Genomic DNA, 26,564 nt, shown 5'->3' with positions numbered 1-26,564 from the left:
TCTATCTGCAAATATACAGAGCTGAGTATATATTTTTTGGTTTTAGAGTTTGTTAATTGTTTCTTAGATCTCTGTTGAAACTGTTGTCTTCCTGTTCTGAGAAACTGCTTTCCAGTCTTTCTGCAAATATACAGAGCTGAGTATTTGGTTTTAGAGTTTGTACTGTTAGTTTTTGTTTAGATCTCTGTTGAAAATGTTTTCCCCACCCCATCCCTATTTTCTACCATGTCTTAAGTTGGTATAGCTGTTTTTTACAGCTTGTGTGTTATCTAACTCAAGGATCACTTGCATAAAATTAGACCTGTTAGTAACAGCCTGCATTTAATTGCTGGAACCTGTGTTCTGAGAGACTGCTTTCCAATCTATCTGCAAATATACAGAGCTGAGTATATATTTTTTGGTTTTAGAGTTTGTTAATTGTTGCTTAGATCTCTGTTGAAACTGTTGTCTCCCTGTTCTGAGAGACTGCTTTCCAGTCTATCTGCAAATATACAGAGCTGAGTATATTTTTTGGTTTTAGAGTTTGTACTGTTAGTTTTTGTTTAGATCTCTGTTGAAAATGTTTTCCCTACCCCATCCCTATTTTCTACCATGTCTTAAGTTGGTATAGCTGGTTTTTACAGCTTGTGTGTTATCTTGCTCAAGGATCACTTGCATAAAATTAGACCTGTTAGTAACAGCCTGCATTTAATTGCTGGAACCTGTGTTCCGAGGGACTGCTTTCCAATCTGACTGCAAATATACAGAGCTGAGTATATATTTTTTTGGTTTTAGAGTTTGTTAATTGTTGCTTATATCTCTGTTGAAACTGTTGTCTCCCTGTTCTGAGAGACTGCTTTCCAATCTATCTGCAAATATACAGAGCTGAGTATATATTTTTTTGGTTTTAGAGTTTGTTAATTGTTCCTTAGATCTCTGTTGAAACTGTTGTCTTCCTGTTCTGAGAAACTGCTTTCCAATCTTTCTGCAAATATATAGAGCTAAGTAGATATTTTTTTGTTTTTAGAGTTTGTACTGTTAGTTGTTGCTTAAATCTATGTTGAAACTGTTTTCCCCACCCCAGCCCTTTTTTCTGTCGTGTCTTCAGTTGGTATAACTGTTTTTACAGCTTGTGTGTTATCTAACTTAAGGTTCAGTTGCATAGAATTAGACCTGTTAGTAACAGTCTGCATTTAATTGCTGGAACCTGTGTTTTGAAAGACTGCTTTCCAATCTTTCTGCAAATATATAGAGCTGAGTATATTTTTTTGGTTTTAGAATTTGTTAATTGTTGCTTAGATCTCTGTTGAAACTGTTGTCTCCCTGTTCTGAGAAACTGCTTTCCAACCTATCTGCAAATATACAGAGCTGAGTATATTTTTTTGGTTTTAGAGTTTGTTAATTGTTGTTTAGATCTCTGTTGAAACTGTTGTCTTCCTGTTCTGAGAAACTGCTTTCCAATCTATCTGCAAATATACAGAGCTAAGTAGATATTTTTTTTTTTAGAGTTTGTACTGTTAGTTGTTGCTTAAATCTATGTTGAAACTGTTTTCCCCACCCCAGCCCTTTTTTCTGTTATGTCTTCAGTTGGTATAACTGTTTTTACAGCTTGTGTGTTATCTAACTTAAGGTTCAGTTGCATAGAATTAGACCTGTTAGTAACAGTCTGCATTTAATTGCTGGAACCTGTGTTCTGAGAGACTGCTTTCCAATCTATCTGCAAATATACAGAGCTGAGTATATATTTTTTGGTTTTAGAGTTTGTTAATTGTTGCTTAGATCTCTGTTGAAACTGTTGTCTCCCTGTTCTGAGAGACTGCTTTCCAATCTATCTGCAAATATACAGAGCTGAGTATATATTTTTTGGTTTTAGAGTTTGTTAATCATTGCCTAGATCTCTGTTGAAAATGTTGACTCCGTGTTCTGAGAGACTGCTTTCCAATTTATCTGCAAATATACAGAGCTGAGTATTTATTTTTGTTTTAGAGTTTGTACTGTTAGTTGTTGCTTAGATCTCTGTTGAAACTGTTCCCCCCATTTCCTGCCATGTCTTCAGTTGGTATAACTGTTTTTTACAGCTTGAGAGTTATCTAACTCAAGGATCACTTGCATAAAATTAGACCTGTTAGTAACAGCCTGCATTTAGTTGCTATAACCTGTGTTTTGAAAGTCTGTTTCCCAATCTATCTGCAAATATACAGAGCTGAGTATATTTTTTTGGTTTTAGACTTTGTTAATTGTTACTTAAATCTCAGTTGAAACTGCTGTCACCCTGTTCTGAGAGACTGCTTTCCAATCTATCTGCAAATATACATAGCTGAGTATATATTTTTTTGGTTTTAGAGTTTGTTAATTCTTGCTTAGGTCTCTGTTGAAACTGTTGTCTCCCTGTTCTGAGAGACTGCTTTCCAATCTATCTGCAAATATACAGAACTGAGTATATTTTTTGGTTTTAGAGTTTGTACTGTTAGTTGTTGCTTAGATCTCTGTATAAACTGTTTTCCCCACCCCCTATTTTCTGCCGTGTCTTCAGTGAGTATAACTGGTTTTTACACCTGGTGTGTTATCTAACTCAAGGATCACTTGCATAAAATTAGACTTGTTAGTAACAGCCTGCATTTAATTGCTGGATCCTGTGTTCTGAGAGACTGCTTTCCAATCTATCTGCAAATATACAGAGTTGTTTATATTTTTTTGGTTTTTGAGTTTGTTAATTGTTGCTTAGATCTCTGTTGAAAATGTTGACTCCCTGTTCTGAGAGACTGCTTTCCAATCTATCTGCAAATATACAGAGCTGAGTATATATATATATATATATATATATATATATATATATATATATATATATATATATATATATATATATATATATATATATATATATATATATATTTGGTTTTAGAGTTTGTTAATTGTTGCTTAGATCTCTGTTGAAACTGTTGTCTCCCTGTTCTGAGAGACTGCTTTCCAATCTATCTGCAAATATACATAGATGAGTATATTTTTTTTGGTTTTAGAGTTTGTACTGTTAGTTGTTGATTGGATCTCTGTTGAAACTGTCCCCCCTATTTTCTGTCGTGTCTTCAGTTGGTATAACTGTTTTTGCAGCTTGTGTGTTAGCTAACTCAAGGATCACTTGCATAGACATAGACCCGTTAGTAACAGCCTTCATTTAATTGCTGGAACCTGTGCTCTGAGAGACTGCTTTCCAATTTATTTGCAAATATACAGAGCTGAGTATATATTTTGTTTGGTTTTAGAGTTTGTTCATTGTTGCTTAGATCTCTGTTGAAACTGTTGTGTTCCTGTTCTGAGAAACTGCTTTCCAATCTTTCTGCAAATATACAGAGCTGAGTATATATTTTTTGGTTTTAGAGTTTGTACTGTTAGTTGTTGCATAGACCTCTCTTGAAACTGTTTTCCCCACCCCACCCCTATTTTCTACCATGTCTTCAGTTGGTATAACTGTTTTTTACAGCTTTTGTGTTATCTAACTCAAGGATTACTTGCATAAAATTAGACCTGTTAGCAACAGTCTGCATTTAATTGCTGGAACCTGTGCTCTGAGAGACTGCTTTTCAATCTATCTGCAAATATACAGAGCTGAGTATATATTTATTTTGGTTTTAGAGTTTGTTAATTGTTGCGAAGATCTCTTTTGAAACTGTTGTCTCTTTGTTCTGAAAGACTGCTTTCCAATTTATCTGCATATATATAGAGCTGAGTATGTATTTTTTGGTTTTAGAGTTTTTTAATTGTTGCTTAGATCTCTGTTTAACCTGTTGTCTCCCTGTTCTGAGAGACTGCTTTCCAATCTATCTGCAAATATTTAGTGCTGAGTATATATATTTTTTTGGTTTTAGAGTTTGTACTGTTAGTTGTTGCTTAGATCTCTGTTGAAACTCCTCCCCCCATTTTCTGCCTTTTCTTCAGTTGGTATAACTGTTTTTTTACAGCTTGTGAGTTATCTAACTCAATGATCACTTGCATAAAATTAGACCTGTTAGTAACAGCCTGCATTTAATTGCTGGGACCTGTGCTTTGAAAGACTGTTTTCCAATCTGTCTGCAAATATACAGAACTGAGTATATTTTTTTGGTTTTAGAGTTTGTTAATTGTTACTTAGATCTCTGTTAAAACTGCTGTCGCCCTGTTCTGAGAGACTGCTTTCCAATCTATCTGCAAATATACAGAGCTGAGTATATATTTTTTTGGTTTTAGAGTTTGTTAATTGTTTCTTAGGTCTCTGTTGAAACTGTTGTCTCCCTGTTCTGAGAGACTGCTTTCCAATCTATCTGCAAATATACAGAACTGAGTATATTTTTTTGGTTTTAGAGTTTGTTAATTGTTTCTTAGATCTCTGTTGAAACTGTTGTCTTCCTGTTCTGAGAAACTGCTTTCCAGTCTTTCTGCAAATATACCGAGCTGAGTATTTTTTTTTGGTTTTAGAGTTTGTTAATTGTTGCTTAGATCTCTGTTGAAACTTTGTCCCAACCACATTCCCTGTTTTTGGCTTGTAGTTTAAATTTGGTGGCTTTTGCAGTTGCCCGCCCCACTGTAGATTTGATCTGGGACAGTCGCCCAGTCTCATCTCTTTACCACATTCTACCTAATAAACTCTTTCTGCACTTGCTTTTAGTCCTTTTTAATTTAACTGCATTTTTTAAACTGTGTTTTGTCTAATATTGCTACATATTCAAGTGTGCTAGCTTGCACTGCGTATGAATTGTTTTTATTACTGTTTTTGCTACTTTTGTTGTAAAAAAAAAACTGTAAGCCTGTTTTCTACCTTTTCTGTAACTAGTGTTCCAGATACAGATTTGCTGTATCCATGTCTATATGTAAGCTTCTGAGCCCCCCAAGCCTTTCTGTGTTGGAGGGAAGCCTTCTAGCCTATCAGTGGGAGTGGTAAGCACTAGGTAACCTGTCTACTACATAAGGAGTGGTTCTGGCCCAGAAATTGTAGTTATTGGCCATTTGGGCAATCTCTTTCATCTCTCTCAACTTTCTGATTTGAAAGCCTGCATTTGCACTTGTTTCTGTCCTGTAACTCGTCTAGTGCAGATACAGATTCTTAGTTTTAGCACTTAAATGTGCTTATTCATGCTCAGCACTTGTTCAGAACTTGTAAGCACTAAATAAGCTACTAATTACTATAGCACTCAACCTTCCTCATTACCTAAAACAGTTTTTGTACTTACTTTTCTCACTTGCTTAGAGGAAAAACAGCTCTTGTATTCACTTTCCTCACTTATCTAGAGGAAAATAGTTTTTTATTTAGGCATGTCCAAAGGACAGCTCTCAGTGTTCTCTCCTGTCTATCTGATGAATCTGGGCATCTTGAGGCAATGTAGAAATTGCCTCATGTACACAGACAACCCTCTCCTCCTACCACTCAACACTGCAACCTGTGAGAGATGCACTTATCTAGCCAAACTGGAGGTAAGGCTGTCTAAAGCAAGACTGAACTTGACAGTCATGAGGAGAAGGTAAACATTTGCACCACACCACACTCATCACATAGTCTCACTAAATCTGCACCACCAAAATCCACACATAGTAACACAAAAACATTCGCAGAGGCTCTCAATAATAATCTGTCTAAGCAACAGAGACCTCCAAAGCAGAAATGCAAGCAACCTCAATCCCCCACCACAACCCAAATGACACATAACCCACAGACTAAGTGTGCCACTCAACCACAGCCAATAAGGCAAAACAACATACCCAACAATACACTAGTCATATGTGACTCTATAGTCAGGCACACTGAAGTTCCACTCACCAGGCTAAACAAGGAGAAGGTTACTGTCAGCTGCCTGTCGGGTGCCAGGATCCACCACATAACCCATGCACTCAGGTCACTCCACAAGTACAAACATGACTCTGTCATTGTCCATGTTGGTGTGAATGACCTGAGACGTACCTCCCTGGACTGCATGAAAAAAGACAGGGAAGAGCTCTCCAATCTTTTAGCCCAGGCAGGTATGACCCTAGCCCTGAGTAGCATTCTGCCATCACCCAGAATGATACTGCAGTACAAGGAAAAATGATTGACTTCAACAATTGGCTAAGCTTCTGGTGTCATTCTAAGGGGATCCAATATCTGTCTGCTTGGGATGACATAGTCGACAGACCATGATGCTTTGCCACAGATGGCCTGCACCTGTTGCCCCTGGGATTCCGGATACTGGCTAAGGCTCTTGCTACCCCTATGTGCCTTTTTTAAGCAAGGTTCAAATAACAAATTCACCACTGTAACAGGAACAGGCAAGCAAAAACTGAGGGTAATGCTACTCAATGCTAGAAGTCTAAATCTCAAAATGCACTCACTCGAGGCACTCCTTAAAATGGAGAACATTGATATCTGTACAGTGACTGAGACCTGTTTCAAGGCTTCAGAGAGCACCCCTGCACTATCAGGCTATAACTCATACCACAATTTTTGACCATGTAACCTGGACCAAAACGCCAAAGGCGGAGGTGTGTCCATAATCATTAAGGATATCCACACCTCCAGGCTAATTGCTCAGCATAATGCAACCAAGGTTATCCAAGTGCAACTAACTCTGGGCAAAACTGCAATCCAAATTGTAGCTTGCTACAGATCCCCCACCATGCCCCAGGATTCCCACTCCTCTTTTCTTGATGTACTGGCAAAATACTAGGGTTCAACCAAACACCCTAATAATGGGCAACTTCAACTACCCCACCATTAACTGGGAAAACTACTCATGTACCAACTCCTTAGCTCAACGCTTTCTGGAATTCATAAACTCCAATGCCCTGGATCAACTTATCCACATCCCCACCAGGGGCAACAATATCCTAGACCTAGTCATTACCAACATGAGTGACTGATGTTCCACACCTGAAGTCAACTCCTCGTTGGTCCGATCCGACCATAAGCTAATCATCCTTGATATCCACATCCCACCCCCACCCCCCATTAAGGAAACCATGGTAAAACATTTCTCCAAAGCCAACTTCATGCTTCTTAAGACAGAAGTGGTGAACTTCATGACACCCATGCAGATGGACAATACAGTTACAACTGCTGAATCCTACACAAATGCACTCTATAAACACTTACACGAGTGCATGGATCGTGCTATCCCAAACAGAACCAAGACGCTATCCTCCAAAAAAGGACGCCAATCTGCTGGTCCCCTGCCATAAACAAACTGTACAACAGAAGGAAGAAACTGTTGCAAAAGAGAATAAAATCCCATGAGTGGAGGAGCTCCCTGGTCAGCTTCAGTAAGAAGCTGAGATCCCTTATAAGATCCTCCAAAGATAGCTACAAAAACAAAATCACCACTAATTCTAAGGACAACCTCAAAGCATTCTATAGCTATGTCAAGAATCACGATGGCTACACCCTGATCTGCTCTGAGTTACAGCACAATGGCACGAAACTTACAGAACCAACTGATATTGCCAACACCCTGGCAGATAGGTTCAGTGCTAACTTTACCCCCCCTCACCCCCTAAAGGGCCCATATCTATACAGGAAGAATGCAGAGTCCCTGTAATCACAACTAAGCAGGTAAAAGCTGCACTCTCTAAAGCCAAAAACACAGCATCCATGGGACCGGACAACATCCCAGGCTGCCTTTTACACGAACTTCAGAATGAACTGGCTCCCCACTTAAGCACCATGTTCAATAATAGCCTTGCATCAGGCTTTGTGACAACTGAATGGTGCACAGCAACAGTTATCCCACTCCACAAAGGGGGAGCCACCACTGATCCCGGGAACTATCATCTTATTAGCCTGATGAGCCTGGTCTGCAAGGCCATGGAACGTATCATCGTGGAACTCATAAACAAAGACATTGGTAACCTCCAAACTCTGGATCCCACCCAGTTTGGGTTTGTAAAAGGCAGATAATGCTTCCTGAACCTGATCAACTTCTTTGAGGCAGTCACCAAAGCCATAGATGAGGGTAAGGTGGCTCACACCACCTATCTTGACCTCGCCAAGGCTTTCGACACCATCCCCCATTCTGGAATTATAGCTACACTCACCAAACTAGGTATTCTATGTCACAAGATGGGTTGCCAACTGGCTCATTGACAGAACCCACACTGTAAAAGTTGCAGATGCCATATCTGACCTCAAAGCAGTGACAAGTGGAGTACCACAGGGTTCCATCCTGGGACCTCTCCTGTTTGGTATTTACTTCTCTGAAGTACAGGCTAACACAGAAGGCCTCTGGCTAATGAAGTTTGCAGATGACTGCAAACTAGGAGCCATAGTCAAGTCCCCAAATGATGTGGACATCCTACAAAAGGGCCTCTCTGAGACAGATGCCTGGTGTCAGAGCCATGGCCTCAAGCTCAATGCCAAAAAGTGCAGTGTCATTCCCTTTGGTAAAAACTCTGTACCCATGAACTACCACATAGGCAGCAATCTACTTAACACCAAATGTGTGATAAGAGACCTTGGGAGCCAGGTGGACAGTAGTCTCTCCTTTGATAGTCACATCGCCACAGTAGTCAGGAAGTCCTTCTACATGGCACACCTCATCATAAAAGGGTTCTCATCCAGGAAAAAAGAGGTAATTGTTCCCCTCTACTCGACACTCATTAGACCCATTATAGAGTACAATGCCCCTTTTGGAATGCACCTCACAAAACATCTGCAGCAGCTGGAAAGGCCACAGAAGTACCTCACAAAAGGATTACTGGCCTCAAACAAATGCCATACACTGACCGCCTGTAAAAACTCCAGCTTTACTCCGTAGCATATCGCCTACTCTGAGGTGATCTCAGCCTAACATATAAAGCTATGCCAAACCCAGAGCTGTTGGACATGTTACACCTAAAGAAATCCCAATCCCTCCAAGCTACACGCTCTAGGGACCTAAACCTTGTCACCACAATAGACAGGACATGCTGGAGGGATAGATTCCTGTCCCAGAGACTTCCCATATACTGGAACAGGCTACCCATCTATGTCAAGCAATGTTTTTCATTAGCACTCTTCAAGAAAAATCTTGGTGAGTGGATGGGAAATAGGAAATACACCCTGGGGATCACTTCTGTGTCTCTGCTTGACAGTGGCACAGGAAAATAACTTTCTTGGGTGGCGTAAGCCAAGGAACCTTGTTGGCTAGACTTACATAGGCCCTTAGGTTGATAGCCTAGTACCTACCTATGAACGTATGGACCCCACCCATGGATACCACAGTGTATACCTTTCCTACAGCTAAATTTACACTACTAGTGACAGGAGTGGGGGGGTTCACAGCCCCCACTCTAAGGGGAAACACTGCTCAAGATACAGACAGATTTACAAATGCAGTCTATAAGCACCTACATGGATGTATGGATCGTGCCATCACTGGTAAACCAAGGCTCACTCCTCCTAGACAAGGACACCCATCTGGTGGACCTCTGAAATAAATAGGCTATACTACAGAAGTAGAACAGTGTTCCAGGCAAACAGCAAATCCCACAAAGGGCAGACATCCGTGACCACTATTAGTATGATACGTAAGTCCCTCATGACATCATCCAAGGCTAACATCAGCAGGAGAATACGCAAGAATTCGAAAGATAACCACAAAGCCTTCTTTGAGTATGTCAGGGATCTAAGTGGTGACACACAGATTTGCACTGTGCCGGTGAAATATAGCACAAAATATGCTGACCCTACTGATATCATCAACATCCTTGCAGATACATTCAGTGCATACTACACCCCCTAAAGAGCCCACAACACTACCCGAAAGGTACAGTATTCCACACATCAGAGACACACAGGTGGAAATGGCCCTCTCTAACAGCAGAACACAGCATCAATGGAGGCAGATGTTGTCCCAGACTGCATCTTGCAAACTGTACAAGACAACCTGACCCCCCCACACACATAATTAAGCTTTCCAACCTCAGCCTCTGCACAGGCTACATTCCCATACAATGGCACGTGGCAATGGTTATTCCACTCCATCAAGGTGGAATCATAACTGACCATGGTAGTTACCACCCCATAAGCCTGACTAGCATGGTCTGCAATGGTATGGATCGCATCCTCATGGCACTCATTAACAAAGACATTGGTAACCTCCGAACATGGGACCCAACCCAGGTCAGCTTGGTTGAGTGCAGTTCATGCCTACTGAACCTGTTTGACGTCTTATATACAGTCACCAAGACATTAGATGATGGGGAGGTGGTTCACACATACTACCTGGACCTCACAAAGGCTTTTGACACCAAGCTCCACTCAGGTATTATTGATAAACACACCAGCCTGTACATACACTCATACATCACAGGTTGGGTTGCCAATGGGCTTACACACAGAACCCACTTGGTATGACTAGCAGTCTCCAGGTCCAAGTCTTGACCAGTCACGACTGGTGTCCCACAGGACTTGGTCCTGGGAGCCCTACTGTTTGGCATATACTTCTTAGAGGTACAAGCAAACACAGGTGGACTACAGCAGGCCATGTCTGGCAATGACTGCAAACTGGGAGCCATTATTGACAGTCCAGCTGACACAGACATCCATCAAGGGGCCTCACAGAGTATGTCACAGGATGTCGACATCATGGCCTTCAGCCAAGTGCCACTAACTGCATGGTCATTCCATTGTGGAATATTAAGCACCGGCATATTAACATATAAGTGGCAGCCACTTTAATATGGATGAGGTAATGGGGTATCTGGGGACTAAGGTGGATAGTGATCTCCCCTTTGACAATCATATCTCCACAGTAGTTAGGACATCCTTCTATGTAGGCCATCTGATTACTAAAGGATTCCCATCTAGACATACTGGGGTTAGAGTGCCCCTTTACTCATCACTCATCAATCCCATCATAGGGTATAATATCCCATTTGGGATGTACCTCAGAAGGCAATTTCAACAGCTGGGAGGTCCACAAATGTACCTCGCCAAGGGGAATACTGGCCTCCAACGTATGGCCTATGCAGCCAGACTGAATAAATTCCTGCTTTACTCAGTGGCATCTCATTTACACAGAGATGATCTCCACTGACCAACACAGCCATGTCAAACTCAGGCTTAATGGATATGCTCCACCTATGGGAATCCATGTCACAGTTAGCCACACACTGTAGTGAGCTGAACCTTGCCACAACAATAACTGGAAGATACTGGAGGGACATATTCCTGTCACAGACACTCCCCATACTTTGGAACAACATCCCTAACTACATTATACAGAGCCCCTCACTAACACTCTGCAAGAGAAACCTTGAAGAGTGGATGGGGAACAGTAGATGCACCCCAGAGATTCCACCATTGGCTCTGCTCCACAGAGAGACAGTTAATGAATCAATGGCGTGGCAAAAGCTGACACATTTTGGCTGGGCTTATGAATGGCCTCTGGCAGTTGGCCAAGTACCTACCTATGAATCTATGCGTACAGTATCTGCATATGCTGATAGCTTAATTTACTGTTCAGGTGTTGACTTACCTTGTGCCAATGGCCGTTGAGGGTTGCCTATGTTGGATGCACACAGTAGACTGCCTATACATGACAATTTACAGGTAGTCTTGTGTGTGCCATCCATTTTTACTGTTTTTGCAGGTAGAGAAAGGTGTCAGTCCCTAGGTGCCTACATTGTCAGTGTGTGAGCTATACGTTCCCTCTTTGCCAAGGCATGGGCATACTGGGCACACCTCCATCTGCCTACTGAGGCTGGCTCAGGGTGTTCATGGTCTGAGTACATCTGTGCCTGTGGAGCCCTTGGCAATGGTGGTAGGCTGTGAGGGCCTTCACCATTCTGTCCCTGCTGCAGCTGTTTCCTCTGGACCATAACGTGTAGCATGGTACACACTATGAAGATGTGGGCACACGTGCCTAGAGAGTACTGCAAGGCTCCACCAGATATGTGCAAGCAACGGAACTGTGATTTCAGCATCCCAAACACATGCTCTATGATTATTTTGATTTGTACGTGTGCCTCATTATGGCTTTCCTGCATGGGTGTGTGTGCATTTCTGATGGGAGTCATCATCCACGGTTCCAGTGCACAGCCAGCATCCACCACCAGGTGGCCATTTGGGATGTCCCCCCTGACAAATAAATAACTGATACAGCTGTGAGGCATGCCAGATGTGGGAGTCGTGATAACTTACAGGGCTGCCAGCACACACATCCATGATAATGCCCTGGGCATTGCACATGACCTTGCAGTTGATGGAGGGGTATCCCTTGCGGTTTATGTAGCGCCTACCCTGCTCACTGGGTGTTGACGTGATGTGTATGTGCATGCAGTCTATTACACCCAATACCTCTGAGTATTCTGCCACATGGTGGAAGAGACGCATATTGCTGGCCAACTCCTCCTGCATTCGGGGGAAGTATATGTGCTCATTGGCATGTGGTAACATGGCATCCAGGAACTGGTGTACCCTGGATGCTGATGCCTGTGAGATCCCCATGATATCCCCAGTTGGTCTTTGAAAGGTACCTGTAGCTAATATTCTCAGGCTTACACATACCTTTGTATCCACTGGGATGGGTTCCCCTCTGTTTGTTCTGGCTCTGAGGCGTTGCCGGCACAGCTCAACAAGTAGCTGTAGGATGCCCCCATCCACCCTGTAACGCTCTTTTATCTCCAGATCATGTAGCCCCTGGTAGGTTACCCTTGGTCTGAACACTCTTTTCCTCCCCTCTTGCCTGAGGTGGTCATGTGCATCATCCTCCACACCACCTTCAGTCTCCAACACATGCTGGTGGATCAAAGCTATGGCAGCCCCTAACATGTACATACTAAAATTTCCCCATCTGTATACACCACTGGTGCAGAGTGTATGGGAATACACAAATGTATGTAAGGTGCTTTCACACATTATACTATTGTGCTATGGATGCTGCTGATGTCAGTGGATGTGTATGAGCTATTCCAGCTGCAGCGTGTCTTAATTATGGGTTTTGCAATGAGTACTGCAAGTGTGGGGTCTTTACTGTGGAGATCTACTTGCCTGCCTTGATTAATCTGTTGCCCTTTAATTCACTTTTAACCCTGGATCCCCTCCCATTATCAGAAATGCATCCACCTGCCGTCTTTCTTGTTTTGTACTTTTCCTACCCGTCATGGCAAAATGTGCCTTGTAGCTGATATACTGCAAATCGGCTTTGTTCTGTTTTGACACTTTACTGTTTTCTTAACAGTACAGCCCCTCCCCTTTCCTGTTCTGCAGGTAGCTGCTTGCAGCCTTGTTAGCTGTTGTCAATGGCCCACTGTAGGCTCCTACATGTTAATTAGTCATTTGTACTCCAATTTCACTGCTGCAACATTTCCTTATTTCTTTCCTATATCCTTCCTGTTTCAGCTGCAGTACATGCCGCACAAACCCATTTACCGGGTTTACGTGCGTTTTCATCTCGTTCACATGCATACTTGGTTACCTTGTGTACTCTCAGCTAAGCATAGCTATGGCCAATTCAAAACACCCCTATCCTGCAGCTTTGCCTAGCTAGGGGCAAACCGGTTTAGCAATGTTCCAATGTGCTTAGAGCAATGGCGACACACCTCTCTCTTGATGTCATCTTTATCTCAAGGACAAACCTTGGTGTTATAATGCTATGCTGTGTGGTGCATCCTTACACCAGCAGAGAATCTGTGATTCACTATTACTCCTCTCATTTGCATTGCCTATTAATTCCTAGCTACTGCGCATAACACTGCCCCTTAGCAACCCTTGCTCCATAGTATAGTGTAGCATGCCTGCTATTGACTATTATGGGGAAATCGTAATATGTGTTTCATTGTGGTTTTATTCTATATTTTTATATATTCCTTGCAATCCCCTTTGTGCACCGCTGCCCTGTGCTTCCACGTCGCGATAGTGCGACTATATATACTAAATGTTACTTTTATATTTTGTAAATTTTTTATGCCAATGGCTATATATTTAGACACTGGCATATATTAACAATATAATACATGTGTTTGGTCGGCTGTCATGGCTTCGATTTTATGCTTGCAAAATTGTAAACCGTTTTCTACGGTTTACATTTCTGCATGCTTACACTATGCCTGCACCACTTCCTGGATTGCTACATACCTTCATTTGCATGCTGCACTGCTGCATATGGGGTAATTAGCATACAGGGCCCAGGAGTTGTGTGGGCGTAGCATATGCAGGTAGTGCACGTGGAAACAGCTCGTACCTGAATTGCTCGGCGGACATATTTGGTGTCAGAACACTGATGCCACGCCTGCACCTGGCACAAGCTTCATGAATTCTGGGGCCTGACTCGCATATATATGCACAAATTCTCTCACCTCTCCAACCCCACTTAACTGTGTCATTATTACACACCATCGACATTACCACTACTCGACTATCCATAACATAGACATTAAACCACACCCCTGTGTTTACTGAATAAACATATAGAGATAGATAAATAGATATAGATATATGGGTTCCTATCAGAAACTTGAGTTGTCAGAAATTCAAAATTCATATTTCCTTATGACTGAGTTTTTGAAAACTCAAAGCTTTTGAACAAAGATCGTGGTACAGTGAGGTTGGGGAATTTCACATTTTCCTCACTGTAGTGTGAACTCAGATTTGGTATAGTTAATTTGCAGGGGGTGTGAGGGGGTGCAAGGGGACTAGTCATACCTCTCAACTGTACAAATTTTCGCAAAGTGTCCAGATTTTTGCCTCATAATTTTGGTCCATTTTTTATAAAATTGTGGTTTTCTGGCAAATTAGTGGCAAATCATTTAAGACTGAAGTAAGAAAATAATGACAGACATTTGAGTTTCAGACTTCATACCTTTCAGAAAATTCATGCTAATTCAAAACCTGTTATTCTATCAACTTTCTAAGATTGCAAGAACAATATTTAAAAACTGTCACTATTTTTGGTCCTTTGTCCCACTTTTATTTATAACTTTGTCCAGATTTCTTGCTCTAAGAGGTTGAGAGGTATGTGCACTAGTCCATTCACACCTCTCTATCTACACCATTGTAAGATACTGCATGACCACCCCCCTCAAACTTTTTTCCCACCTCTCCATCCACATAATCACCTGATGCTGCATGACCACCTCCCAAAACACCTTCCCTATCTCACCAGCCATACCATTGTATGATGCTGCATGACTATCCCCCCATAACTCCTTCCCTATCTCTCTAGTGAAACCATTGTAAGATGCTGCATGATCACATCCCCAAAACTCCTTCCCCACCTCTCCAGCCACACCATTATATGATGCTGCATGACCACCACCCCAAACTCTTTCCCCAGCTGTCCAGCCACACCATCATATGACGCTGCATGACCACCTCCCTAAAACACCTTTTCCACTTCTCAAGACTTATCATTGTATCATGTTGCATGACTACCTACTACTCACCACTCCATTCCACATATGTAAATATACACTATCATATGATACTGCATTACCACCTCCTCACCACTGCATCTCCCGCCTGTCCAACTATGCTGTCATACAAGATTGCAAGATCACCTTCCCTCAGCCCTATCTCCATCTGTCCATTCTTATGAGCCACAGGATTACCTTCTCACCACTCTATGATCCACCCGTCAGTCCACACCATTACCAACTTGCCCCAATTCTATCCCTCACCTGTCCATCCATGCCATCACAGTTCTGCATTACCATCTCACCAAATTCTATTCCCTGACTGTCTATCCACACTGTCATGCAGTGTTGCATGACCAGCCCCCCCTCTACTCCAGCCATACCTCTCCATTTGTGCCATTGACCTCTCCACCACTCCATCCTTCACCTGTCTGTCCATACCATCATACAATGCTGCATGCTGACCTCCACACTACTCCATATCCCTCCTCCCCATTCAATATGATGCCAAATGACCATTTTTATACCATTCCATGTTCCACCTATTGACCCCCACCATCATGCAATGCTGCATGATTAACTACCAAGCACTCCGTCCCCTGTCTGTCCATCCATACCATTAGACAATGCTGCATGCCCATCTTCATACCATTCCATGTTCCACCTGTTGATCGACACAATCATGCAATGCTGCATGACTAACTACCCACCATTCCATCCCCTGCTTGTCCATCCATACCATCATACAGTGCTGCCTCCACATCACTCTATCCCCATCTCTCAGCTACACCCTTATTTAATGCTGATGATGATATCCTATTTTATTGAAATACAGTCCCTTCTTTGGTTTTTGAAGCCAAATGCTGGACTGAGGAAGTGCTACAAAGCATGGTTATGATCCATACAGTTTCATGGCATTTGTTTTAGTATTTCAAGTAATGCCTATGACTTGAACATTCCTAACACTTTGAATCCATTGGTTGAACGTATAATTGAAAATATCTTACATTATGGATTATAACACAGGCTCACTATGTCTCCATAGCATTGCAATTACTTGACAAATATTCTTTGTAGCAGTCATCCTGAGTACATCAACACCTAAAATGCAGTTACACAAGTTACTGCAATTATGAATAAATAAATCATATTAAACTTACTTGAAAAGTGTTTTTCCACAGCAGTTAAACTTGCCTCCCCCCCAAACAAAAATATTATTCTTACTCTCAGGTCATTGTACATCAGAAAAAGAGTGATGAGTGACAGGTAATGAAAACCTGTCTTGCTCTATCACCATGAGTTTCCAACTCAGTCTGAAAATTAGTCTCATTCCTCTAAGAAATAAGCAACACAACCAAAGTGCCACCTAATACAATTTGCATGAGCTCTTGTGATGTGTGTAATAGTGTCTTAAACAAATGTGGACTCTGTAGCATGGACATTTATAGTTTTCTTCTTAAAGACAGTAAATTGTTGGAAACCTCTATGATCTTACCATGTTTTCATTAGTTAATTAGGCAGAGTCATAAGATAAGTAACCTGCGAAAGTTAGTGTTCTGAATTTAAAGGCTCTCCGATATAACCTGCACAGTTAATTTGGCAAAAAAGATGTTTTCACTGTGGCAGCTTTTGATACTTTGATCTTGTGCACACTCTCTACCTATTTCTTCAGACTATATCATGAATGTGATGAGTCATTTTTTTGTTACTGGCTAATATAACATTTATAATGCAAAATTATTTCCATAAAAAATGGAAAACATTTTTATTTTTATTTTTTTGTTCATTATGCAGAAATGTATAAAGGCAGTGTGTTAAATACTTAAACCTGAAAGGTAAATGCTAAGAAAGTGATGCAGAGTATCTAGTCTGATGAGCACTATCTCACACCATACAGACTCATTCAGAGCACCTCACAAATGGGGTACCAACCATTGTAGAGATCCAGAGCAAAGTGAAGGCACACACCCTCAGTGATGAGAGACCTAGGCACACAGGTTGACAACAACCTTACCTTTGGCTACCATGTCTCCACAGTGGCAAGAAAGGTATTCTATATTGCCCATCTCATAAGTAAGGGCATTGCCACCACAAAAAAGAAGTTATCACCTCCCTGTACTCTCCCCTCATCAGGCCAATAATTGAGCACAATGCCCCTTTTGGTATGTACCTTTTCAAGCACCTGCGACAATTGGAGAAACCACAAAGGTTCCTCACAAGGGAAATCCAAAGTCTTCAGCATCTGCCCAATGGGGATCATCTGAAATCACTGTCACTTTATCCTGTTTCATACAGACTACACAGAGGTTATCTCTGCCTTGCATACAAGGCAATATCTAATCCTGCTTTACTGTAAATGCTGCATATCTGTAAGTCATATGGTACATGGGTTACTTGTTCTAAAGAACTTAACCTGGTATGTGACATTAATAAAGCCTGCTGGAGGGACAGATTTGTCTCCCAGAGGTTACCACACCTTTGGAACAGACTCCCAGTTCATGTCAAACAAAGTACCTCTTTGGCTCTCTTCAAATGCAATCTGGATGATTGGATGGGTGACTGTAAATTCACTCCAGAGGTTCCATCTGTGTCCCTATTGGACAGTGGCAATATGTGTTGATTGTGGAAATAATGGTAAGAACTTGGCTAGGCTTGTATGGGCCCTAGGGCCATTAGCCTAGTGACTTCTCATGAACCTATGATCCTATGATCCTGCAATCCTCAGCTACAACAAAAGACTTCCTACAACATGACTCATGTTATGTCAGGAATCACTGTAAGCAGTAGAACACCTTGAATCAGTCTAGTTTTAAAAAAAATACTATTTTGAAATAATTGTTTATTCTTTTGATAGCTAGGTGATGCTCATTTCACATAAATGCTTGCTTTTAGGAGTGTTCAGTCAGTACAGGATGCTTAGTAGAGTTTATTAGAGTCAAACTGACTGCAAATGAAGTTTTACTTAACAGTGTTCTTCTTGAAATAACTCAGTAACTTACTTGGATGTTACCTCACTGAACGGTACCTACAACATGCATCATTTGTTGCATTAAATTACATTCACTTTTATGTGTAACTTAAACCTATCCAATGGAGTAAATCTTTTGTGTCTAATACATTGTTATGATACTTTATGTCACTACTGCACAGGGATATGGGTTAAACTAGTATTGTTTAAAATGGAACCCATCAGTCATAATTATAGTGTATGATCAATAAAGAAAAGAAAAAGTTACAGTGTCCAAACATTTATTGCCTGTTTTAATTTTTGCATGGTTAATATTTCCAGAAATGCTATTCAAAACTTGTATATCCATCCATGAAAAACTTAAGATGTTTCAGTTGTAGCTGTTCTTTTTCTAATAAAATCGTTAGACATTCTGTTAACAGTGGTCTTCCTAGACTTATTTAATTGTCAGTCTTGCAACATTTAAGCAATATTGTGATATAAAAACTAAAAAAGTCTTTATAGTGGCACAGTGGTGCAGAGGATTGCAATGCCTTCTGTGTGGAGTCTGCATGTCCTTATTGTGGTTACGTGGGTTTCCCCCTGGGTGCTCTGGTTTCCTTCCACATTCCAAAGACATGCAGTAGGTAGATTGGACACTCCAAACTGACTATAGATATGAGTGTGCGTATGAGTGTGTGGTGTGAAAGAACAACCATGGCAGGGCTAGCCACCTGGCAATGTGAACCTTGGCTCTAGATGATTGTCACTGTTGAAGTGCCACCCTGACCCTATGTGCAAAAATGGGAAAAAGGAGTTGTGGTTGGATGGATGGATGCAAATTAATATGACTAACAAGCTGTTGTAGTAAAATACTGATAAAGCAATGATTGTCATAGTTTCAGCCACACTAGTTTAAAATGATGTCAATTCTGATGTAAGGTATCAGCTGATGGGAGTAAAACTAAACCTATCAGGGGAGAAAAACAGACTGGCATATCTAGATTGGACTTCCAATGGTAGAGTGAGATGGCCATGGGAGGAGTAAACAGAAAACTGGGGTGTTATCTTTAAGATAATGCATTCCTGAAACAAACAGGTAATGCTACCACTCGCATGTGCCCTGGTCAGGCCATAACTTGAAAACTGCCTGCATCAGGTGTCTCGGATCTTTAGATGAGATATATCAGGCTGTTGTCAGAAGTCCAAAGAAAACTATGAAAAGGGGGAGTGAACAAAGTCACTGGGGAAAATGTCTGACCAAGGAAGATGAGATGCTGTAGAAACAGAAAGAGGGGGACATTATATAGGGATATAAAATTATGTCCTGGAGATATGATAGGGCTAAGGTGAGCAAGAAGGGTGGAATAGGTAAGAGAGTAGAGGCAGAAGCTTATAAGAGTCTTTGCCCTAGATCTGAAAAAATACTTCATCACAGAGAAGACTGTGTATATATAAAATGTCCTATTAAAATGGGTGTTGGAGATGGAATCCATTGAAACATTCAGCAGGGTATGGAACAAGTGGTGAAAGTAAAAGTGGAAGGATGAATGCAAAGATAGAAGAAGGGCAGAAGCTAAATGGCTTATTCTCTTTTCAAACAAGTATACATGTAATTATTTGTTCAGGGTGAAAGTGCAGTTACTGCCACACACTTTGTTCAAATAATCCATTAATTATCTCAGGCTACACTTTTAAATTTCTTAATTGTAAGTTTTACACAACTATTACTGATGAACATACATGAAAAACATGCAAACTACTACAGACATTAATAGTAAGAATTAAGATCCAAACACCATGTTTATAATTTTAACTATTTCAAGCATGAATATGTAAAATAAGACAAACTTGCAATGTCTGTGATTGCTTTTAAAGTTCAAAATTCCATTTGCCTTTGACTTCCTATTTCTGTCAGACAGAGTGCTTGTCTAATGTCTGACAGCAAGACAGTATCACTGCATATGGTCATAAGGTAATCTTGGAATAGTTCACAGCACGTATACATTGCTGAGCCACTTAGATCTTTAGAAACCTGCAGCTTGCTAAATATTTCTGCATTTGTATACCTTCAAGGTACTGAATTTCAAAATCAAAGTGAAAGCTGTCTTAAAAACCTTACATTATTCCTGCAGTCTATTGGACATGAGGATATTTCAACAGCCTTCAACCTTTGTGTTTGTGTAAGTTTTTCATACATTAATTTTTGTTCTTCACTGAGTTGTTCAGACATCATCACAACGTTGCCTTATAACTCTTGGCAAAAAATGCATCACAGGTTCTTCCTGTTTATTTTTGATATGTTCATTGTGCTCCTCCTGATAGTAAACTATAATGTCGTAGAAGACATGGTAGAGTCAGAAGAAACTGAAAATGATCGAGCGTACTTTCGCACAAAGCTTTTGTTGAGTATGCCTTGCTTCATGAGGATTTTGAGGACATTGTATCGAAACTTTACTCCTATGAAAGCATAGAGGATAGGGTTTATACAGCTGTGTAAGAGTGCCAAACTGTGCGTGACTGACAATGCTGTTAGAATGCGATTCCTAAGTTGGCAGGTTTCTTCCATGACTCTGCACCTTAATAATGTGTCAATAGATATGACAACATTATAAGGCAACCAGCAAACAAGAAATACTAGCACAACTGCTATGATTACCTTCATAGCCTTCTTCTTCTCAAAGTTCTTGGACTGGAATATTCTTCTGATAGTGGCACCATAGCAGAATAGCATGACACTCAAGGGCAATAAAAAACCAATGATGTGACGTAATAGCCATGTAATCATTCTCCACTGGAGATGTGTTTTATCATTATAGTCCTCATAGCAAACAAGCTTGCCATTATAAACTGCCTTAAATGCAGATCGGAACAAAACAGGCAAAGAGAAAAAAATGCCAAAACCCCAGATTACTACACACGACAATCTTGTAAAAATTGGATGTCTGTGCTTATGGGCTTTGACAATAGCTCGGTATCGGTCAACACTGATGCAAGCCAAGAACAGTATGCTGCTGTAGAAGTTAACTTCTTGGACCATACTTATTGCCTTGCAGAGGAAATCCCCAAAGACCCATTCTTTTAAGGTGTTGGTAACCCAGAAAGGTAGAGTGGTAGCAAACAACATATCTGCAATGCTGAGGTGCAGAAGGTATGTGTCAGTTGATGACATGGACTGCCTGTTATGACTGATGACAACAATCACAATAATGTTACCCAGAATGGCTAGGAAGAAGATCAGGATGTAGACAACACAAAGAAGTATACCTGCAGCCTCATTATTGACTGTGTAGTTGCACGGTATTGTGTCAGGATCTAGAGTGAAGGTGCTATTCTGCGTATTGTTCATCCAAGACTCATACAAAAATGACATTAGATAGTCATTATTCTGGAAAACAAATACCAGAAAAGAAAATATTATTTATTATTCACACTTTGCTAATCATTTATTAATATTACTATTAGTAATTTAGTCTATAAACTCCTGTTCTGAAGAGTCTGCATGGACAACTTTAGTAAACAGAATACCTTTAAATAGCAAGTAGTGAAACTGAACAGCATTCCATCTGATGACATGAATGTCAGTATAGCATGAACCCTCATAAGGTCTTAAAGGGCTAATAATAGTTACCGGCAATTGCTATGGCAGGAACAATGGCATGGAGAGAGTATAAACTGTGATTCATGAACTGTATTTAAAGACCAGAAATGTGATGTCATAGAAGTCAGGCTACAGAGGTAGGATTCTGCATGTCCAGAAAACATACCTGGAAGCTTTCTATACAGAAATCAAGGAAACCCTTATTAAGCTCCTTTCACTCATGTTAACTAAAATGTTATAATGTGCATGCATCCCTGACCTTATACAATAGGCTGTAGTGGTACCAGCTGACAAAGAAGTGAGACAACAGACACAAACAATTTCTGACTCTTTAGCCTAAAATCATTGAACTTAGTGAAAATGTAACAGGGGACTTACTGCTGCTAGATATGGAACAGTCTGTGTGTTTGTCAAAGGGTGAGGGGGGAATTACCTTTTGAATTTTGTGCTAACCTTTTAAGAGGTAACCAAAACACTTGATGGAAGAGCTTATGGCAAATAACTGTACAAATTCAAGTTTATTTATGTGCTTATATCTAAACCTGGATACAGTAAAATCATGAATACAGAAACCACGGTATAAAACCAAATACAAATAATAAAATCAAGTAGAAGAAAATAAATAGTGACCAGAAAAAATGTGTGGTAAAATGGCATCATAAAATAAACGTAGACATCAGTCAATTGTAGGACAGATCAAATAAATAGATTTTTCAGAAATGTTTCAATCTGCATTCTGTGGAGGAATTCCTCAACCAAATAGGTGACATTCCATGGGAGTGTCCCATGTAAAACAAAGGCATAAATACCAGAGGACTTGAACCATATGTCTGGAAGGGTCAACGTTCTCTGAATGGCTTAGCATAGGAAAAGGAGAGATTGACATAATGCCACAGAAACTATAAGTAGAGGGGACCCAAATCATGCTGTGCCAAAGACATACGTTTTAAAATGATCTGCTGATGAATAAGTAGCCAGGGCAGCTTATACAGAATCAGTATAATATGCTGGTAATGACAGACTTCACTCTGTAAATATTTAGAACTGGAAATTTTGAAACAGTTACAGGGAGTTAAGTTCACAATCAGGATGACCTAAGCACATGCTATTGTTTATTTAACTTATTAAGATATTTATCAGTATTTCACATAAGGGAATAACTCACAAATTAAAAACATTCAGTTGCTAAAGGACAGGTTAATCAGTGGGACACAACAAGGAAAAACATAGCTAGGATATCTGTTGCTCTCCTACCTATCTTGGCAGTACAGAATCAGTCTGGCCTTCTGCAGTGTTGATACCTACTAGAAGAGGTGCATTGCATACAACACATGGACCTGGGATGTGTGCCTACAAAAATGGGTTGTTTTACAGACTAACGCAAAAAAAATCATGTGATTGCATCCTGCAATCAGAATGCTGCAAGCAGTGACATGAAAATGGAAGTAATTTAGGGGGAATAGAAAGACAGCAGCCATTGAGGAGTTCAAAGAGGTTAGTCAACAGAACACAAGCAATAACAAATAACATGGGGATCAAGTTACTGCTCTAACTTATCAACAAGGAATGGTCTTTCACAACAAGACATGCTAGACTAACTACATGAGCTACAGATGCAGAGGGAGAGAGAGAATGAGGCCATTCGTCTTCTCATTACAAATACTTATTTTGAAGTTGAGCTCAAAGATGCTTGACCTTTAGCAAAATCAGATACTTAGAAAGGTTATGCATTTATTCCCACATGTGGAATAAACATGGTTAATGTCTTGCTGGAACTAAGAACCTACAATGAGAAATTACATTTGCAATATGTATTAAATGACAATTCATTAATTGGCATTTACTCTGAGACTGGTTTAAAGTACATTGCCAGCAATCCTGCATTAATCACACCTTTAAAGAACATTTGTTGATGTGTTTGACAGAAAGTTCAGGGAATCTTCTCAACAACCATCAAACCAGTGGATTCTTTTTTTTTTAACTTACATATTGAAGAAGGGAAACCTTAAATGTACTCAAACTAATGACTGATTTGAAATACATGCAAGAAGACAAAGAGAATGGAATAGTGGTTGCGGATACTGATAAATGAGTGCTGCAAATGGAAGAACATTTAAACAAAGTTGCTAGTTACCATGACGTAGCATTACATTTTATTAATGATAAGTTTGGAATGGTTGATACCTTACTGGACTTCTTCTGTCAGGCATGTGTTAACCTAGAAAAAAAATATTTTTTTTATGTCATCCTAGGATAGGGCGATTATTGAATTTTTCCTATTTCACATAAAGACACCAAAAAATCCTCCCTTTCCAGCATAGTGGAGCAAATAGAGGCTCAGCAATTGAATATACTGCAGTTAACTGAGATTATATTTTTAATGATTTAATGCAAAAGTCTGCCTCGTATTTAAGAGATTCATGAAACTTCTTCAGATTATCTAAAAGAATACAATCTTGAAGGCAAAGAAGTTTGGTTGGGTACTGTTGATATCGTTTCTTCATATACATCCATTCCCCATGACATTGGTATCAAATTTGTCAAGTTGGTCTTGAGGAAAATTTACTGTTTTATTGATGCTCGAATCACTACTTTATGTATTTTGATCGATATCCTATTGATGAACTTTTCTTGCCCTCAATGGCAGATTTTACCATCAAGTTAAAGGTGTGGCTGTGGGAATAAGAAAAGCCTCAACATTTGCTAATGTGCTTCTGAGTTGGTGAGAATTTGACTTTTTGTATCAATATCTGCTTTTCACAAGGGATGCATTTTTCAAGCAGATTGATGATATATTCTTTGTGTGGAAAAAAAACTGCAGAATTGTTTGATATGTTTATTGATACTCTTAATAATAACACTTTTTTACATTTTCCCGAAGGTGAAACTGGAATGAAAGTAAACTTTTTTGACACACTTATGTATCTGAAAGTTTCTGTGAACAGATTTAAAAATAGCTTATATTGAAAACCAGCTTTTGCGAGCAGCTACTTGCATTTCATGCGTTAAGAACCCATAGATATGAAATACAACATTGTGATTGGGTAGTTTGTTATAGCTGTGGACTGATCACCAGTAATGCAGTATTTAGTGATTAAATTAATCATTTCACTGAGTTATTTGTTGACAGAAGGTAATCTAAGGACAGACTGCTGAATATAGCTGAAGAGGTTTTGAATAAGACAAACACTAAATTTCTTCTTATACTAACATACTGTTGCCCTGTTAAGAATACTGAACAGAACAATTCAGATTATAGCAAGTGGTTTACCATCACTTTAACCACTGATACTGGAGGAATTAAAAAAATAATCAGAGAAAATTGATGACGTCATTGTGACAAGGACTATTGCCCTTGTAAAAGCGATTGTAATCTTGTCTTCATCATTTTCAAATTATACTGAACGTTACCTTCACTTAATCTTCCATTTTGTGAACAACTTAAAAAAAATAAAAGTCTGTACATGATGTACATCCAATGGCAGGTCAGTATAACTCTTCTGTTCTTTGACTTAGTGTATACATGTTCAGTGAATGTCTCAGTGAGATCATCAAAATAAAATGTTTTCTTAGATATTGTTCATTGCTTAAGTTTATATAGTTTTTTTGCAAATGATTTCTATTTTTCATTTCTTTTTTAATATTATGTTTTTTAAGTCATGGGATGTTTGTTGTCAAGTAGAAGCAGTATGTAATCATTCTAAAGGCAATATAAGGACATGATTTTAATGTTTTATTTTTCTGAAAAAGTCCTTTGCAACTGGTCAATGAAAGCACTAAACATTTTTATTAAATCTCTTTCTGGAGGCAGTATTACAAAAGGAGAAGAAGGAAATAAGACCGGCAAGTGCACATGATAAGACAGTGGAAAAGATTCTTGCAGCCAGAAATGAATTATCCTGGTATTCATTCAAAAAGAGCAGGTACGTTTTGTGAAAGGGAAGTGGTCAAAGATTAACTGGTGGTTGGTAACTGCATTTATGGATGGAATTAGGAGATATGGGTTGCAAGGGATTTTCAGTGTTATTTGATATTAACAAGGCTTTTGAATCAGTGGAATGAAGTTTTTAAAGAAATATGTTGGGGTAGATGGGAGGATGCAATGATTATGACTGCCATTTCATAAAATGTTTGGGATTCTCACTGCAGCTATCAAAACTCCAAAGTTAACAAAGCACTCTTTTATCACAGTTTGACAAGTTGCTGACTTCCCCATGACTGTGCAACTTTGAAATTAGCATATATATAAGTAAGGGGTTGCAAAAAAAGTAGCTCCTTTTCAGAAATGCTTTTTGTTAGCGTTTTTTGTTTTCTTTTAGTATTTGTTGGTGTGGTACTTTGTTCTAACACTTTGTATTTTTTGTGTCTCATGCATGGTGAGTGGTTGAAGAGCCATAAATGGATTTACCATGGTTTTGCAGTCATCTTTACAATTGCTTGCCTTTTGATGATGTGGTATTCAAATCCCTGAATTTGAAGAGATGGGTTTAGAACTATAACATTTTAAAGGATGGATAGAAGCCAATTATTATAGACCTGAGACAAAAGTAAACTGAGAAGAGTGTCAGTCCATATGGGTAGATAACAACCATACCTGCTTCCACGAGGTCTGTCCCAATTAGCCATGGAAGTATTATCTAGAAGAGGGAGGAGTGAACGCAACCCATAACACAGAGTGTGATGTTATCACTGCACATGCCCCATAAA

The 26,564-nt window shown here is 39.9% G+C and overlaps 1 protein-coding gene across 1 annotated transcript in view; it reads right to left on the bottom strand.

The window, feature by feature from the left end:
- Positions 1-18,541: 18,541 nt before the first annotated feature.
- The window catches only part of LOC122804928 (C-X-C chemokine receptor type 2-like), a 487,401-nt gene continuing 479,378 nt past the window's right edge, over positions 18,542-26,564 (bottom strand). The window contains exon 2 of the mRNA XM_044075146.1: positions 18,542-21,644. Coding sequence (XP_043931081.1) covers positions 20,586-21,644 — 1,059 coding nt within the window. The 3' untranslated portion in view covers positions 18,542-20,585. The remainder of the gene's footprint in view (positions 21,645-26,564) is intronic.

Source organism: Protopterus annectens, chromosome 6.part0, assembly GCF_019279795.1.
Source record: "Protopterus annectens isolate FY-2018-M chromosome 6.part0, PAN1.0, whole genome shotgun sequence".
NCBI classification, from domain to species: Eukaryota; Metazoa; Chordata; order Ceratodontiformes; family Protopteridae; genus Protopterus; species Protopterus annectens.
Note: the sequence above shows the minus strand (reverse complement) of the source record. Positions and strands in the feature narration are given on the sequence as shown.